We start from the raw sequence: 18,214 nt of genomic DNA on the forward strand, positions 1-18,214 counted from the left end.
CAATAACAAATAAACCTAACATTTAAAAAATTGCCTTCAAGACCTGCTGTATGGCATTCTGAGGAAGAAATACAAAACACACTAAATTCTTAGTGTGGGCTAACCACCTGTGAATCGGAATCCATCGCTCTTCCACGCTAAGTCGCTGTACCCTGTCCGGCAGTCATCAGTCCCACTCACGGGCCTTCGTGTTAATGGAATAACAGATGCTACTTTCAAGATTCCATGCTTACTCTTATGATCTATAAAACTGGAGTAACTTTGTTAGTAGCCTGCCAGAGGCTGAAGATGGTAAAATATTTGCGCTTTGAGGACTGAGACTTACGACTTGCTAGTTCAAAAGCAATCATTTTGGGGGTGCCTAGGCGGGGCTCAGTCGTTAAGCGTCTGCCTTTGGCTCAGGTCATGATCCCAGGGTCCTGGGATCGAGCCCCTGGCATGGAGGCCCCTGGTGGGGCTCCCTGGTCAGCAGGAAGTCTGCTGTTCCCTCCCCCCTCGTGCTCCCCCTCATGTTCTCTCAAATAAATAAAATCTTTAAAAAAAAAAAAAAAGGCAGTCATTTGCATATACCCTTTCAGCTGTGGCTCGAAGAGCATGCCAACTAGATGCTCGGTGAGCGGGACGTGTGTACCCGTGTGTGGTCCTGACAGGGCCTACCACGCAGCCGCCACTGTGGCTCCACCTTTCAGAGCTAGTGACTACAGAACTGCTCCTCAGCTCACCTCGTGGACACTGGCCTGGCCCTCTAGGCAACGATGACACAATTCTGCTTACCTAAGAGAGAGTAGCCAATGTTATTAAAAAGCTCTAAAAGCAAAACAAAACCACTTTTTTCCTTGAATGTGATCAGTTGACGGGTTCATCCGAGTAATATCCTCTTATTCAGATGCAGGGAGATCGGTGGGTACCAAACCCACCAACTGCGGTGACGTTATCTGGGTACCAAAATGCCATCAAATCTGAGCTATGGAAGTAATCAGGACACAACCGAATTTTAACAGTTGTCTCTGAATAAGACAGTATTTTTGTAATAAAATTTAACATGTAATGTTTGGATTCCTTTAATTTTGGTTCCAATCTGTTTGGACTTACAACTTGGAACTGAGTAGAAAGAGCACACTTTGTTTATATTCCGAGTTAACTGATCCAGCAAGTTTTAACATAAACATAAATGGGACATATGTCCCCTTTAGAGAAACTACAGTTTAAATATTAAAAAGGCTGGAGTGTCCTGCCTCTTATCACTGAGTTGTCCCCTCGGGACTCAGAAATGAGGTCCACCAGTCATAAAGTACAAGGTGACTTACACACAGTCCCTTATCTGAAGAACTAAACTCTGTTTTACTTCCAGTAGGAAGATACAAATCAAAGGAAGCTATCTTTTCTAAGAATTCGTTCTTCACATGACGAACTTTCTGAAGCCCTAAAAACATAGTATTGTTTGCTAATTATCTTTCATATTCATATTCAGGGGTCATCCAAATTTTTCTGTAAAAAGCCAGCGAGTAAATACGTGAGGCTTTGCGGCCACACCGTCTCTGCTGTAATGGGTCAGCACTGCGGCTTGTGGGGCAGAAAGAGCCGAAGGCAACACATAAACGCGCACAGCCGACTTCCAGGAACGCTGCACTGACAAAAGCAGGCATACAGACATGAGTTTGCCAGTGTCTGCTCTAGTCTACCCCATCTTCCCAGGCTGCCCATAGACTACTTGCAAGGAGTAAGAAGCCATCCTTTCTACTCTGCCAGTCTAGACTCTGCCCAGCGCCATACCTGAAAATGCCCAGGCCTTTCACCCGTCTTCCTGGGTACCTAGCATGAGCCAGGCATTATTCCTGGCACTTGGGATGGGTCCATCAGTGAGCAAAGCAAACAACAATCGCTGTTCTCCTGGAACTTCTATTCAGGTGTGACATTTATAGAGCAGCTTAGATTAGGCATGTTCAAGTATTTTATCTCACTTCACTCTCAATAAGGCCAATGGTATTTTATACTTATTTCAATGAGGAGAGGTCAGGTTCGTTGCCTTAACATCTCCAGCTGGTTAAGTGGCAGAACCTGCCTGACCCTAAAGCCCACACACTTTCTATCCCACGCTGGATCTACTCTGCTGTTTTCCATATTAAATCCAGAATCCCGATGCCATTATCTGACTCCATCCTCCCAGTCCAACCTTGTTTCAAGAAATCTGCTCCTTTTCATTGTATATCCTCTGGAGAAATACTCCACCAATACAGAGCCAAGACCCAGTTCAGGACCCCCATCCCTCCCATGTTAGATCCCTGCCTGCAGTGCTTGCCCCTCTTTCCAAATTCCACCCAAAAGGCAAGGCCCACCCTTCCCAAGCGGTTCTCTTAACTTTGATTGTACTGATGGTCTTGTCTCTCCCTGGGAATAGAGTTCAAAGGCAGAACATGTCCTAAGGACTCGGCATAATGCTTAATCTGGTGATATTCATTATAAAAACATACTAGTGCATATTCTTAGCTTAGTAATAAGACACCAAAATGGAAGTAATTCAAAATCTCCATGTTGCAGAGACACTGACGCAAACAGCAAGTGGTCACTGTGTGCTATTCCAGGTAAGGTGAAGGAAGTTTGAATCTGATTCGACGGAAAGATAAACTCTGAAAACACTGGGGGCTTTGGGGTGGTTTTTTTAAATAGCAAATCTCTAATATCAGGGGATCACCATTACCCTTTCTGGCCCCCAGCCGTGAAATCCTGGACAATGGACTAAATACCATTAGTTGTAAATGCACAAAGATTTATCATCTACTATGAGCAGGTGCTGAAATCCGGCTCTGTGCACTTGGGCCAACTAGCCTCTCCATGCCTCCATTTCCTTATTATTAAACTGGGTTTAAAAACAGCTACTCTCATAGCATTATAGGATTACAAATAATATATCAGTACTTGACATCATATAAACAGTATCTATCTCAGTGAGCATTAGTTAAGATGAAACATTTCAAATGACATTTTATCATAATTTTAGCTATGTTTAATGATAAAGGTCTTCTGTCATGTATTTCAAAATAAATTAATGACAAGACAACTATAAGGGAAGCCTAAGCATGAGAGTGAATGCCATGCGCACTGACCACCCCCACTCTGCGGGGGAATGAACACAACGTCAGCGGACGAGGACTCTTAGCTCAAGTGCCAAACCACAGCTGCTCTGACTTGGATGCACGCGTCCAAGCTCCTCCTGGCATTAATCCCGGACAAGTCGTGTGAATCCACAAACCAAAGATCTCAAGTGAGAACTTCAAAGAATACCTGTGTTTCTGCAAGCATTTTTCTTTTAATTAACAAAAGAGACTGAAACGATCAAATTCAAAGGAACTATGGGACTCGAAAAGTTCCAGTTCTAAGGTGCAGAATCAACACATCCTGGAAAAATTCAATGACATTCAAAAAATGTAAGATTTATTCTTTTCACTGAGTTCCTCTCTTTGCATAACAGAGAGAGTGGCGCACCTGTTTCAGGGATTCTGTGGCCTGTCAATGGGAAAAAGAAAAAAGTACATGATCAGAGAGAATGAGAAACAGCGTTACTGCACGAGAGGAATTCTATAAATTTAACGTATCCTTAGGTTAATAAACATATTTAAACTACTAATGGCAAATGTCTACAGTATTTCAATGAATAGGGATCCTTTTTGAAAAGAAGAGTTTAAGGCTTCTAATATATCCTTCAAGTTCTTGCTGTGTTCGCTGTCCCCTTTATAATGGGTTTTTCTAGTTCTTATTTGAAAAGAAAAACACTCTGTGACCTATCAGTCTCCCTTCTTCCTCAATGTTATTACCTTAAAAAAAATACTTCACAGGTGCTATTTTCTTTTTAAAGATGTTATTTATTTATTTGATAGAGAGCCAGAGAGAGAGCACAAGCAGGGGGAGCGGCAGGGAGAGGGAGGGGGAGAAGCAGGCTCCCAAGTGAGCAAGGAGCCCAATGCGGGGCTCGATCCCAGGATCCTGGGATCATGACCTGAGCCAAAGGCAGATGCTCAACCGACTGAGCCACCCCGGCGCCCCTACAGGTGCTACTTTAAATCTTCAATGCCCAGGGCTATGAACTAGTTGGAAGAACATCCATCCCTTAGCCTTCTTGGATTAGATCACTCAAAGGTAAGAGTACCCACTAATTAAAAATAAAATCATTATATTTTCCCTACTTAAGTAGTGATTTTATAGAAAAAATTTAAAAACTGTTAAAGGTTTTATCATCTCTAATTCTTGGATTACAAATTTAATTCTAGTAATAGCTTATTTTTTTTAATTTGAGGGATGAGTAGTTTAGAAGATACAGGCAACAAGAGATATTATGAATATTGGCTATTAAAGGAGCATGCATTAAGCAACGGAAGAGATTTTTACCAAAACGTTTTTCTTTTAAAATTACTAAGAAAAATTAAAAATTGAGTTAATGTGTTGAGAAGCTACCATCTGAACAAAGCTAATGAGTCCACTGGGAGGCCAGAGTAAAAGCCGCTTCAGACACAGATTGTGTGGAAGGCCTTCAGAGCGGAGGCTCTGGAGTCAGGCTGTTGGGTTCATAGCCTCGTTTCCCCACCTTGAAACAGCGTACTACCTGGGCAAGTAACTAAGCACCTCTGTTTTCTCACCGGAAAGATGGAAAAGATGAAAGGAGGAATACCATTCAATGATTCTTTCATTTTTAAGGAGAAGAAACTTATAAATGCCTTTAAAAAGCTTAAAATGTGTTATCGGTGGTCACCTTCCTAAAAGTCTACTTTCTTTTATGTTTTTTTTTTTTTAAGATTTTATTTATTTATTTGACACAGAGAGAGAGAGATAGCTAGAGAGGGAACACAAGCAGGGGGAGTGGGAGAGGGAGAAGCAGGCTTCCCGCTGAGCAGGGAGCCCTATGCGGGCTCGATCCCAGGACCCTGAGATCATGAACTGAGCCGAAGGCAGACGCTTAATGACTGAGCCACCCAGGTGCCCCTTTCATGTTCTTAGAAGTTGAGCTTGAGGGGTGCCTGGGTGGCTCAGTCAGTTGAGCTTCCAACTCTTGATTTCTGCTCAGGTCATGATCTTAGGGTTGTGAGATCAAGCCCTGCGTCAAGTTCTGTGCTGGACATGGAGCCTGCTTAAGATTCTCTCCCTCTGCCCTGCCCCCGCTCTTAAAAAAAAAAAAAAAGTTGAGCTGATATTGGACTGTTTTCTTTAAAAACACATACTCAGAGAGTGAAAAGAAATGACTGCTACTGGGTGCCTGGGTGGCTCAGTTGGTTAAGTGACTGCCTTCGGCTCAGGTCATGATCCTGGAGCCCCGGGATCGAGTCCCGCATCAGGCTCCCTGCTCAGCAAGGAGTCTGCTTCTCCCTCTAACCCTCCCCCCTCTCATGTGCTCTTTCTCTCTCTCATTCAGTCTCTCAAATAAATAAATAAAATCTTTAAAAAAAAAAAAAAAGAAATGACTGCTACTGAAAACTATTATTTTACTATCTCGAAGTCATTTAAGACATTTTCCCCCATACAAAAGATAGCCCCATGTAGGATACGGGAATGAAAAACAAAACTGTATAATATGAAATTAGCATCACACATGTCAACTGTTTCACTGAGCAAAGCACAGTCCACAGAAGTCTATCGAGGACCAAGATTTAACTTGGGGATTTCCCCGATGCTATGTTGTGGCTCCCAGATGATCCCAAATGGGCAGTTATAAGGTGTTGTATTTTCAATACAGTACCTTAGCAAGATCTTCTTTTAACTTGTTGTACTGCACCACATCAAAATGCTGTTTCTTTGATTTCTTATGGAAGAAGTGAAGAAACTGCCTACTCTTAACAGCTGAGTAAGTATAATCCTAAAAGGAAAAAAAAAAAAGAACATGTTTTAAATGAACATAATGTCCCTGCAAGAAAGACACTTGCCTAGCAACACTAAAGCAACAGCAGGCAGATGAGTAAAATATTTGCAGTGGCCGGCAGAGCAAGCAGAAGGCAAAATAAGGAAAACATTTCATCTTGCATGAGATCAGCTGCTGCTTTCAAAAGCAAGCAAGCTGGGAAGAGAAATCACACATATTCTTGATAGAAAGGAGCAAAAGAAAACTGTTTTGGCACAATAATCATCCAATGAAGCTAAAGTTACTGAGTGCTTTTGCAATACATATTCAATTTTATTTATAAAGACACAGAACAAAATTTGATGTGTTTATCTCCATGGAGAAATTTATGAGCTGTACTATTTATTTCCCTTTAGAGGTTTTAGTTTTTCTGTGCTGTATATAAATCTATATCTTCGTGAAAAACAATAGCTAAATTTATCAGCTTATCAAAATCCAGAGAGCAATTCAGTAAATAAAAAAGGCTTTATTGCTCATTACTTCAGTTGGATAAGGAATTATTTGCAAAACATGTTCCAACTTCCCATTTTCCTAACAAACTACTTACCTGTCGAGTGACGATAAAGTATGCAAAAAAGACCATGGAATTTGTAAATGTGATGAAGTATGTCACTGGTTCCATAATATCCCAGGAGTACACCCACCAAGTGAGCCAGGCCAGTGCCCCGCCTTGAACAGATAACAGTGCTAACCCGGTCCACAGAAGTCCGCTGATTTTGGCCTCTGAGCGAGTTTCGATGCCAGCTTTTATCTGAGGGGCAAAAACAGCCTGGTTCAGCTTACAGGCTACCAACTCATGGGGAAAGAAAAGAAAGAACAAAAGTAAAATAACACCTATCTGCATTATTTTAACGAGGTCTGATTTAGGGACAAGTTATGAAACAGACACATTCACGAGTGATCACTAATTTCCAAATCAGTTCATTAAATGAGTCATATAAATTATAAAGGTAATACCTGCTTGTGGGGGAAATAAATAGTATAGAAAGCTATACAATGAAAAACTCAAGAGGCTGTCCTCTGAAACCTAAAATTACGTGCCTATTTTCTTTGCCCCAGCAACTGTACTTCTAGGAATGCGCCCCATAGGTATCCTTGCTCACACGCGGTTCATTGCAGATTCTCCAGAGTAAAAGACTGACACTTGTGCATGTATCTACCAAGCTCTTATGCAGCAGCAGTGAGGACACCACGTACCAACGTGGAGATCCTTCCAGGACACGTGGTTGGTGAAAAAAGGGAAGAATAGTACGTAATGGTGTATGCCCTTTTCGGAAGAGGGGAACAAAATAATCTATTTGTACTTGTGTGTACACAGATGAAGAAAATCTAACGCGATCCATGGGTGTGAGGATATGGTAGGAGGAGGAAAAGTTTCCACTGGCACCTTTCCAGATTTTCAAGTCTTAATGCGAGTCGGTATATCACCAATTTTTTAAAAAGAAAAAAAAGAAAAAAAAATGTGGATACACAATCCAACAAATAAAATTTTTTTTTTTAAAGATTTTATTTATTTATTTGTCAGAGACAGAGATAGCGAGAGCAGGAACACAAGCAGTGGGAGGGGGAGAGGGAGAAGCAGGCTTCCCCCCGAGGCGGGAGCCCGATGTGGGACTCGATCCCAGGACCCTGGGATCATGACCTGAGCCGAACGCAGACGCTTAACGACTGAGCCACCCAGGCGCCCCCAACAAATAAAATTTAAAAGTCCCTCGCTCGGGCGCCTGGGTGGCTCAGTTGGTTAAGCGACTGCCTTCGGCTCAGGTCATGATCCTGGAGTCCCTGGATCGAGTCCCGCATCGGGCTCCCTGCTCGGCAGGGAGTCTGCTTCTCCCTCTGACCCTCCCCCCTCTCATGTGCTCTCTCTCATTCTCTCTCTCTCAAATAAATAAATAAAATCTTTAAGAAAAATAAAAAAAATAAATAAATAAAAGTCCCTCACTCTACCATCTCCTAAGTATCCTCAGAGGATACTATTAAAAGTTTCTTTTATTTCCAGAAACTTCCTATTCAGATACAAAGATACGTAGAAGACACCCATTCGTTTTTAAAAGTCACAAATGGGTTCAGAGGTTTAGAAGATGCCATTTTTTCCCCTTAAATTAAAACAAACATGGGGCGCCTGGGTGGCTCAGTCGGTTAAGCGTCTGCCTTCCGCTCAGGTCATGATCCCTGGGTCCTGGGATGGAGTCCCGCATCGGGCTCCCTGCTCTGTGGGGAGTCTGCTTCTCCCTCTCCCACTCCCCCTGCTTGTGTTCCCTCTCTCGCTGTCTCTCTCTCTGTCAAATAAATAAGTAAAATCTTTAAGTAAATAAATAAATAAATAGAACAAACTCCGACCCTGCCTCCCCAAAAAAGTTACGATTTTTTTCCTCCATCAGTGATCAACTTCGGGTGCTAGGAAGCCATGGCCAACTTCCCAGCTGGCCATCTGGGAAGCAGAGCTGGGGCCACGGGCCTATTCTCCAAAAAGGGGACCGGGAATCCCACCGCCGGTGCGCCCCCGCCCGTCTGCTCGCCAGTCAGCGAGACGCTGCAGCCAGCGGCGGCGGGGGGCGGCACCGCACCAGTTCAAGATGGCAGCTCGGGCCGGGCCGCCCGGCGCTAGCCACGCACCTTTGCTGTTTCCGCTTCCCCACCTGAAGGATGACAGAGGTAAGGGTACCAAACGCGCAGGCTCATCGTGAGGGCTGAAGGAGAAAACGAGCCTAGGTAGAGCACCCACAGAAACATTCACTTAGCAAGCGCTCAGCCAACAGTATTACTTTCAGACAGCCTCGACGGCGACGCTTCCTAACCTGTTCGAGGGGCTGCAGCTGTCCCTTCAGGTGGTCAATCCTCTCCAGCAAGTGGTGCTCTCTCTTTTTCTGAAACTCCTCTAAGTGCAAAGCTGTGAACAGTCTGTGAACCAAGGATTTCACATTGTCCATCTCCGTAGCATGCTCCATACTCAGTTCCTCTGACAAAAGACACAAAGGACAGGTAAGGCCGTCACCACACTTCCTCCAGGCTCTCCGAGTCCCGGGAACACCACCTGCGTGCCCGTGGCTGGCGGCCTGGGCGCTCTAAGTCCTAGGGAGGCATCTGGGATTGGCCTTTCTTCCTGTCTCGGGTGATTCGTCCCTCCCACAGCAACACAGTCTGGAATGATAAATTACTAGACAGTAGACTTTAAATTCTTTATGTTTTTTTGTCTTTTTTTCTTTTGTACTAGGACTTCACGGTTTCTTTAAAAATCTTCATACAGGAAGATTTCCATCTACCAGAATCCAGGTGCATGCCTCACCTTAGTTTGTTAACACTTCAGTTTGTGGGTGCATTTTGTTGTTGTTGCTTCAAGTTTTTATTTAAATTCTAGTTACTTAACATATAGTGTAATACTGGTTTCAGGAATAGAATTTAGTGATTTGTCACTTACACAACACCCAGTGCTCATCACAGGTGCTCTCCTTATGGTCATTTTTATACTTGACTTCAACCTAAGATCCCCCCCCCACCCCCAGACCCCAGCCATCTATCCAAAAATTACTTTAGGACGCAGGGGGGATGGAAGCTGGTGTACACACGTGTAAACGAAAGCATAATACACATTTGAAAAGCAATTAAAGTGTAAGTTCTTCTCAACAAGATGTAGATCTGAAAGGAGGTTCACACTGATGAGAAAGGAAGTCAGTTTCTAAGTTTTTAACAAAGTTCTTTTGCTTATGGATTTCTCTTAATCCTTCCGTCTCTGAGGATCTATAAACTCCCACAAAAACTGGGCTATAATACTTCTTTCCTGAGGAACTGTTGCTCAGTACTGTAAGAGAACAGGAGGTGGGGGGCAAGGCGGGACAGACCTGCCCCCCCGCCCCCCCCCCCCCCCGCAGCGCACACCTGCAGGAGGCTTAGGGCCCTGGAGTCAGGAGGCCAGTGAGGCTCCAGTGCCTCCAGTGCATGCCAGCAGGCCTCAAGTTATTTCCCTTCCATTTCCACCCACTGCCTTCAAGACTTGAGCGTGGGCTTTAATCCCTTCTACATTCTAAGCTACAGCTGCAATGAACAAGTGAGAAGTCGAAGTTCCCTTCTAGGCTTCTGAGATTTGTAGAACAGTCAGAGAGCCCTTTGGTTTTGATGAAAAATGTACTGCTATTTAAAAGGCCTAAAAAATAAAAAAATAAAATTAAAGGTCTACATATAGAAGAAAGGTACAGATGGAGCAGGATTCTGTCCCAAGCAGTGGAGCATATCCAGGACAAACAGAGCCAGACACTAAAGTGATAAGGATAGGCTTTAATCAGTAACCACTGCGGTGAGGAAGAGGATCCAGTGTGAACTGAGCTCAACTTCTATTTGTGCAGAGGTGGCTGGGCGTTTTCAGGGACAGAGGGGAACAGGGGCCTTAAGAAGGGGAAATCTACAAAAACTGGGTGTGAAAGCTGTTGGTTAACCAGACTAGGCCATTTGTGTTGTAAATGAGCACTTGGGCGGAAGAGAAACAGACAGAGGACAGTATGCAAGTCAGAGCAAGGCAGCCGCCCCGCTGGGGGTGAGAGCAAGAATTCCCTCCCTCGATGTCTGCGGTTCTCAGGTCCTTGAGACGGCAGTTCTGGGTGGTAGAAGCAATACACTTCAAAGGCACAGAGAAAGGATTTATAATTGCAAGCTTTCCAAAGTAACTGCTAGAAGAGGGGGTTCACAGACCTATCTGCTTATCACCAGGCTTACCCTGGACAAACAGTTCTCCTGAGAGTGCTGCACTTCCCCAGGCAAGCATTTTAGGAGGGCTGTAGTCTAATCCTAGGGATAGGCCCTTGAGCTGGCAGAAGCTCTGCTGGTGTTTGTTCAAGTCTCTTAGGGGCAGGGGGTGAACAAAATCATTTGTGTGGAGAATCTGCAATTTTTTTAAAGATTTTATTTATTTATTTGACAGAGACACACACAGCGAGAGAGGGAACACAAGCAGGGGGAGTGGGAGAGGGAGAAGCAGGCTTCCCGCTGAGCAGGGAGCCCGATGCGGGGCTCGATCCCAGGACCCCGGGATCATGATCTGAGCCGAAGGCAGACGCTTAACGACTGAGCCACCCAGGTGCCCTGAGAATCCGCAATCTTTTTATAGGTCAAGGCTGAGGTCTAGTCAAGAAGAGGGCTCAGAGGCACCTGGCTCAAGTTTGGTCAAAGAGAGAGTCTTTAAGTGACACAAAATGTTTATCTGAGTTCAGTGACAAGCTATGGTCTTTCAGAAATGGCACCGCAAAATTCATATGTTGTGTTACCAATTTAAACATTTCTCTAAATACATAAATAAACATTTGTCTGTGGTATCACCTAACAAAAACCAGAAGCTGTTTATTCCTTTTATAGGTGTCCTCAATGTGGATTTCATTTTCATAGCCTGAATTTTCAAATCCAAATTTGCCAATGCTTTAGAAAAGAAACGGAGTTTAAATACATCTTTTAATTCCGAATTTATAATTTTACAAACTGCATTTTCTATTAATCCAGCATAATTCCTCTGTCATCTTCCTTCCAACCATCGCTCCTGTGCCCATTAGTTGAATTCACACTGTGAACCTGAGCCAGTGGGACTTGGTGCTCAGCGAGGCACCTGGTAAGCCCGAGGACAGGGAGGCGTGGGCGCACCCGGGCAACACGATCCCAGCAAACCACCCCTCCAGACAGGGAGAGGGCTCTCCTCCCAGGGAGCTGGCAGGAGGGAGGTTGCAATTTAGTCCACGTGGACCTAAGGCTTATGTGACATGTTGGGGCTTGCAGGACAGTAAGGTCAAGTAGAACAATGAGATGCCTTAAAAAAACATTTATTTCCACTTGTTTCCTCAAATACTCAACCCAGAGAAAGGAAGCAGAAGACCTTCCAGAGTATTGGGGACTCACTGAACATGAACTTTCTATCTTAACAGGGGTTTCCACTTCTGTATTTCTCAACTTCTACCATCCTTGTCTCTTAAATACTGCCCTGATTTTTAAGAAAAATTAACAGTAGAACAAAGTTCACAGTTGTTGAAAGGACGGATTCATTTTAATTTCTCTATACTTGTTTGTGTTTGAAAATTCCATAAAACTTTCAAACACACAATTAAAATTTAAAAATATATTTTCTTCTTCAAGGGATCTTCAGAGAAATGGCTGACACCAATGCTGGGGTACAAGATCAGACTGGATCATCTAGTTATACCAGAAAGTAAGAAAAAGCTTGAAATAAAAATGGGGGCAAGTCACAAGATATGGGAGCTATGGTGTTCAACTGGACCCACTATCATTAGTGGGAGCCCCCTTAAGCTCCTTGGGACTTACTCCCATTTCTCTGTGTTAGCCCTTATTCTTTTTTAATCTAAATCCCCTCCCCTCCCCTATTCCCTTCTCACTGGCACCTTCTGAGACTTCTTGGCTAATGCAGAATTGAGAGAATCTGGCTGCAATATGACTTTTCGATTCCAGCAGCCCTCCCACATTTACCAGTCAGCACTTAGCATCCTAACTATAAACAAGAGCCTGCCCTTATTTATCGATCTATTTATTAAGGCACAGACTTACTAATTCCTTCTTGCTGCATTCTACAGTCACAGCTTACTGGGAACAGAAGCCTCTGGAGCCAATACTGGCAGGAACACTTACACTTAACTGGGGATTTGCTGGAGGCTCAGTGTGGACCGGTTTGAGAAATAAAACACATTCATGAGTTTTACCTCCAGGAGCCCCACAGGTTCTCACAGTGAAGGTCAGAGATCACATAACCTGGTGCTTGGAGCAGGGAGAGGGGAAAAGTAACCATTCTGCATCAGCCCTGAGCTTAACTTTCTCCACAGCAAGGAAACTACTTTACCAGAGCCTTCTCTGGCTTGGAAGAAGGGCAGTGAGCACACTCCAGCCCCCTCTAGTCTTCCTCTCTCACATAGGGGAAGGAAAAATAAAAAGGCTAAGAAACTCTTCTGAAAGTTGCAGCCCAGGAATTCTGGCCCAATACAACACCCGAGATTGAATCGTAGGTTTATAAAATGCTTCTCCCCCACCCCCAAGACCTTACCACCACATCAACAGGGCCGCAGTTCTGTGCAAGACGCCGACTCCAAGAAAGAATTTCTAGGGAAACTCAGAGACAACAGGCAAGACAAAAACAGAGACACTAGAAGAAACTCAAGTCTCTAATACCTGCAGCTACAGCAAACAGCCTCTTAGCTGGATACACATAAAACCTCACATTAAACACCTACTTGCTTCAGTTTCTACTATCTAACACTTCATGCCCAACTTTGAACAAAAAATTATGCAGTAAGGGAAAAAGCAAGAGGGCATATCATATTCAAACTGCAGAAAGTCAAAGATAAAGAAAAACCCTTGAAAGAAACCAGAAGAAAGAATGCCTCACCTACCAAAGAGCACAGATGAAAATTACACCTGACCCCTCCGGAAAACGACACCAGCAAGGAGGAGACAGAGGGAAAACTCAGCCTTGAGAACGATAAAAGAAATTTTCAACTTCCTGTCTTGGGCCCTATACTTTACCATTCACCAAGGTCAAAATGACTTGGCAAAACCTTAAAGCAGGGTCTACTTCTGCCCTCACACATGTTGTACATCTGCTTTGTTAAAGAAAACAACCCCAGGGGCACCTGGGTGGCTCAGTCAGTTAAGCGTCTGCTTTGGGCTCAGGTCATGATCCCGGGGTCCTGGGATCGAGCCCCGCATCGGGCTCCCTGCTCGAGGGAAGCCTGCTTCTCCCTCTCCCTCCCGCTCCCCCTGCTTGTGCTCACTTGCTCTCTGTCAAATAAATAAAATCTTAAAAAAAAAAAAGAAAAGGAAAGGAAAACCACCCCAAAAGACCATTCTGAACAAAATTAAAAGGAAGAAACTTCCCTGGTTCCCATAGGATTAAAGTCCAACAGCTCTGAATATACTAGAAACTTAAGGTCGGCAACTTTCTGAAATGTCCTTTGTCTAACGACTTGTAACTTTTTATGCAAAAAATGTAAAGAACCTGGGCACCTGGGTGGCTCAGTCGTTAAGCATCTGCCTTCGGCTCAGGTCATGATCCCAGGGTCCCAGGATCGAGCCCCACAACGGGCTCCCTGCTCAGCGGGAAGCCTGCTTCTCCCTCTCCCACTCCCCCTGCTTGTGTTCCCTCTACCGCTGTGTGTGTCTCTGTCAAATAAATAAATAAAATCTTAAAAAAAAAAAAAAGTAAATAACCTGCACCAACCGTTCCTTTGACAGAGCACCCTCTGCTTTGTGAAGACTGCGTATCCTGGCAGCTGTCCTAACCTGGACTCCCATAAAATTCTCTTCCTTTTAGAAATTATAGAAGGTGCGTTCATTTTATGTCAACGTGGAAAAAAAAACCCACAAACCTAGAATTCTGTATCCCACCAAAGTATCCTTCAAAAGTGGAGAAATGAAGACTTTCTCAAAACAAAAGTTGGAGAACTTGCTGCCAGTAGCCCCGCCTTGTGAGAAGTGTTAAAAGTGAAGGGAGGAGGGCGCCTGGGTGGCTCAGTTGGTTAAGCGACTGCCTTCGGCTCAGGTCATGATCCTGGAGTCCCTGGATGAGTCCCGCATCGGGCTCCCTGCTCGGCAGGGAGTCTGCTTCTCCCTCTGACCCTCCCCCCTCTCATGTACTCTCTCTCATTCTCGCTCTCTCAAATAAATAAAATAAAATAAATCTTTAAAAAAAAAAAAGTGAAGGGAGGACAATGATGCAAGGTCAGAAACCTAGATCTACATAAAGGAATTCTACGTTAAAGAAGGAATAAGGGAAGACAAAATTAAAACGTATTTTTCCTTTCACTTATTAATTGATGTAACAACAGTCTGTTCAAAATAATAGCAGCAAAAATTGTATTCAATGCTTATAGCTTATATATGAGTGAAATGAATGATAAGGGATGGGAAGAAAGAATTAGAAATACATGGTTATTTTGGGTGCCTGGGTGGCTCAGTCATTGAGCATCTGCCTTCGGCTCAGGTCATGGTCCCAGGGTCCTGGGATCGAGCCATGCATCTGGCTCCCTGCTCCGCGGGAAGCCTGCTTCTCCCTCTTCCACTCCCCCTGCTTGTGCTCCCTCTCTCACTGTGTCTGTCTCTGTCAAATAAATAAATAAAATCTTAAAAAAAAAAAAAAAAAGGAAAAAAATACATGGTTATTTCAAGGTACTTGCAATGCCTGTAAAATAGTCTGGTGTTATTTAAAAGTGGATTTGGAGGTGCCTGGCTGGCTCAGTTGGTAATACGTGCAATTCTTGGTCTCGGGGTTGTAAGTTCGAGGCCCACAGTGGGTGTAGAGATTACTTAAAATCTTTAGGGGTGTCTACGTGGCTCAGTTGGTTATATCGGCTCGGGTTTTGATCTCAGGGTTCTGAGTTCAAGCCCCAAACTGAGTTCAAGCCACGCCCAGCATGGAGCCTACTTAGGGAAAAAAAAAAAGAAAAAGAACTTTAAAAAAAAAAGTGAATTTGGGTTAACTGTAAATGTATATGGCAAAATCTAGGGCAATCACTAAAAAAAGTAAAATTTAAAAGTATCACTGATATGATACAATAGAAAATGGAATCATAAAATGCTTCATTAAAACCACAAAAGGCAGGGGCGCCTGGGTAGTCCAGGTTGTGATCTTGGGGTCTTGGGATTGAGCCCCATGTTGGGCTCCCTGCTCAGCAGGGAGTCTGCTTTTCCCTCTCCCTCTGCCCCTCCCCCTGCTCATGTGCATGCACACTCTAATAAATAAAACCTTTAAAAAAAAAAAAACACACACACACACAAAAACACAAAACGCATTCAAAGACTAGGAGACAAAATTAGAAACAAAGGGGCAAGAAATAGAAGTAACAAATATGATAGATACTAATCAGACTATAGCAACAATCACTTTAAGATATCAATGGTCTAAAAACACCAATTAAAAGACAGATTAGACTGGATTAAAAAACAAGGCCCAACTACAGGTTGTCTACAAGAAATCCTCTTTATTTTTTATTTTTTTAATTATGTTATGTTAATCACCATACATTACATCATTAGTTTTTGATGTAGTGTTCCATGATTCATTGTTTGCATATTACACCCAGTGCTCAATTCAGTACGTGCCCTCTTTAATACCCATCACCAGGCTAACCCGTCCCTCCACCCTCTCCCCTCTAGAACTCTCAGTTTGTTTCTCAGAGTCCATAGTCTCTCATGGTTTGTCTCCCCCTCCGATTTCCCCCCCTTAAGAAATCCTCTTTAAATATAAAGACATACATAGATGAAAAGGAAAGGGAGGGAGGAAGATATACCATGCTAACACTAATCAAAAACAAGCTGGAAAAAAAATTATAACTATATATGGATGGATACTAACTAGACTTACTGTGGTGATCATTTTGCAATATATACAAATATTAAATTATGTTGTATATCTGAAACTAATATAATATTATAGTTTATATATATCTAAATGAAAAAGAAAGCTGGAATAATTATATTAATTTCAGACACAGCAGACTTCAGAGTAAGGAAAGTTATCATGGATAAAGAAGGGCATTACATAATTACATAAAGGAGTCAATTCTCCAAGAAAACACAGTAACTCTTAATGTGTATGTAACTAACAACAAAGTGTCAAAATATGAGAGGCAAAACTGATAGAACTGCAAGGAGGAAGAAATAAATCCAGTAATAGCTGGAGACTTCAATACCTCTCTATCAGATATGGAGAGACCTAGCCAAAACCTAAAAATCATTAAGGACATAGCTAAACTCAACAGTACCATCAATCATCTAGACAGAATTAACCTCAATAGACTATTTCTTTTTTTTTTTTTTTAAAGATTTTTTATTTATTTATTTGAGAGATTGAGAATGAGAGACAGAGAGCATGAGAAGGAGGAGGGTCAGAGGGAGAAGCAGACTCCCTGCCGAGCAGGGAGCCCGATGCGGAACTCGATCCCGGGACTCCAGGATCATGACCTGAGCCGAAGGCAGTCGCTTAACCAACTGAGCCACCCAGGCGCCCCCCTCAATAGACTATTTCATCCAACAACCGATAATACACATTCTTCTCAAGCTTACATGGAACATTCACCAAGATAAACATCACTTGGGGCCACATTCAAACAAATGCAAAATATAAATCATACAATGATGCCCTCAGACCACAATGGAATTTAAGTAGAAATCAAAAAGAGGGCTGGAAAATCGCAAAATATTTGGCAATTAAACAACACACTTCTAAATAACATATGGGTCAAATAAGCAATCAAGAAAAGTTATATAATATTCTGAACTACATGAAAATGAAAACACAATTTATCAAAACTTGTAGGATGAAACAAAGCAGTGCTCAGAGGGAAATTTATAGCATTGAATGCATACATTAGAAAAGAAGAAACATCTAAAATCAATAAGTTTCCGCTGTAGAAAACTAGAAAAAGAGGAGCAAATTAAATTCAACATAAGCAGAAGAAAAGAAATAAAAGAGCAGAAACCAATGAAATTGAGGTGTGCCTAGCTGGCTCAGTCGGAAGAGCATGCAACTCTTGATCTCGGGGTTGTGTTCGAGCCCCATGTCGGGTGTAGAGATTACTTAAGAATAAAATCTTCAAACAAACAAACAAAAAAATCAGTGAAACTGAGAACAGAAAGTCAATAAAGAAAATCAATGAAACCAAAAGCTAGTTCTTTGAAGAGATCAATAAAATTGATAAACCCCTAGCCAGGACAAGAAAAAAAAGAGAAGACAAATGATTAATATCAGTTTATACATACTAACATCATTATAAATCCCATGAACATTAAAAGGATAATAAAGGATGTGATGAATAACTCCATGCTTACAAATTTAATAACCCACATTAAATGGATCAATTCTTTGAAAAGACACACTGGCGGAACACACATAAGAAAAAATAGACAATATGAATAGGCCTTATCTATTTAAAAAATTGAATCAATAATTAATAACCTTCCAAAATGGAAAGCACTAGGCCCCAATGGGTTCATGGTGAATTCTACTCAACATATAAGTAAGAAATTATACCAGTTCTCTATAGTCCCTTCCAAAAGACAGATGCAGAGGGAATAATTCCTAACTCATTCTATGAGGCATTACCCTAACACAAAAATCAGACAAAGACATTATAGAAAAAGAAAATTAAAGACCAATATCTCCCATGAACAAGGATGCAAAAATCCTCAACAAAATATTAGCAAACTGAATCCAACAATGTATAAAAACAATTACGCACCACGACCAAGTGGGATTTATTACAGATATGGAAGGTTGGTTCAACTTTCCAAAGTCAATTAATGCAATCCATTACAACAACAAGCTAAAGAAGAAAAATCACGCGATCATACCAA

General features: G+C 42.5%; 1 protein-coding gene across 1 annotated transcript in view; it reads right to left on the minus strand.

The window, feature by feature from the left end:
• Positions 1–3,410: 3,410 nt before the first annotated feature.
• The window catches only part of MCUB (mitochondrial calcium uniporter dominant negative subunit beta), a 91,099-nt gene continuing 76,295 nt past the window's right edge, over positions 3,411–18,214 (minus strand). The window contains exons 5-8 of the mRNA XM_021684497.1: positions 8,683–8,843; positions 6,432–6,635; positions 5,726–5,842; positions 3,411–3,504 (exon numbers count right to left, since the gene is read on the minus strand). Coding sequence (XP_021540172.1) covers positions 3,442–3,504; positions 5,726–5,842; positions 6,432–6,635; positions 8,683–8,843 — 545 coding nt within the window. The 3' untranslated portion in view covers positions 3,411–3,441. The remainder of the gene's footprint in view (positions 3,505–5,725; positions 5,843–6,431; positions 6,636–8,682; positions 8,844–18,214) is intronic.

Source organism: Neomonachus schauinslandi, chromosome 2, assembly GCF_002201575.2.
Source record: "Neomonachus schauinslandi chromosome 2, ASM220157v2, whole genome shotgun sequence".
Taxonomy (NCBI): domain Eukaryota; kingdom Metazoa; phylum Chordata; class Mammalia; order Carnivora; family Phocidae; genus Neomonachus; species Neomonachus schauinslandi.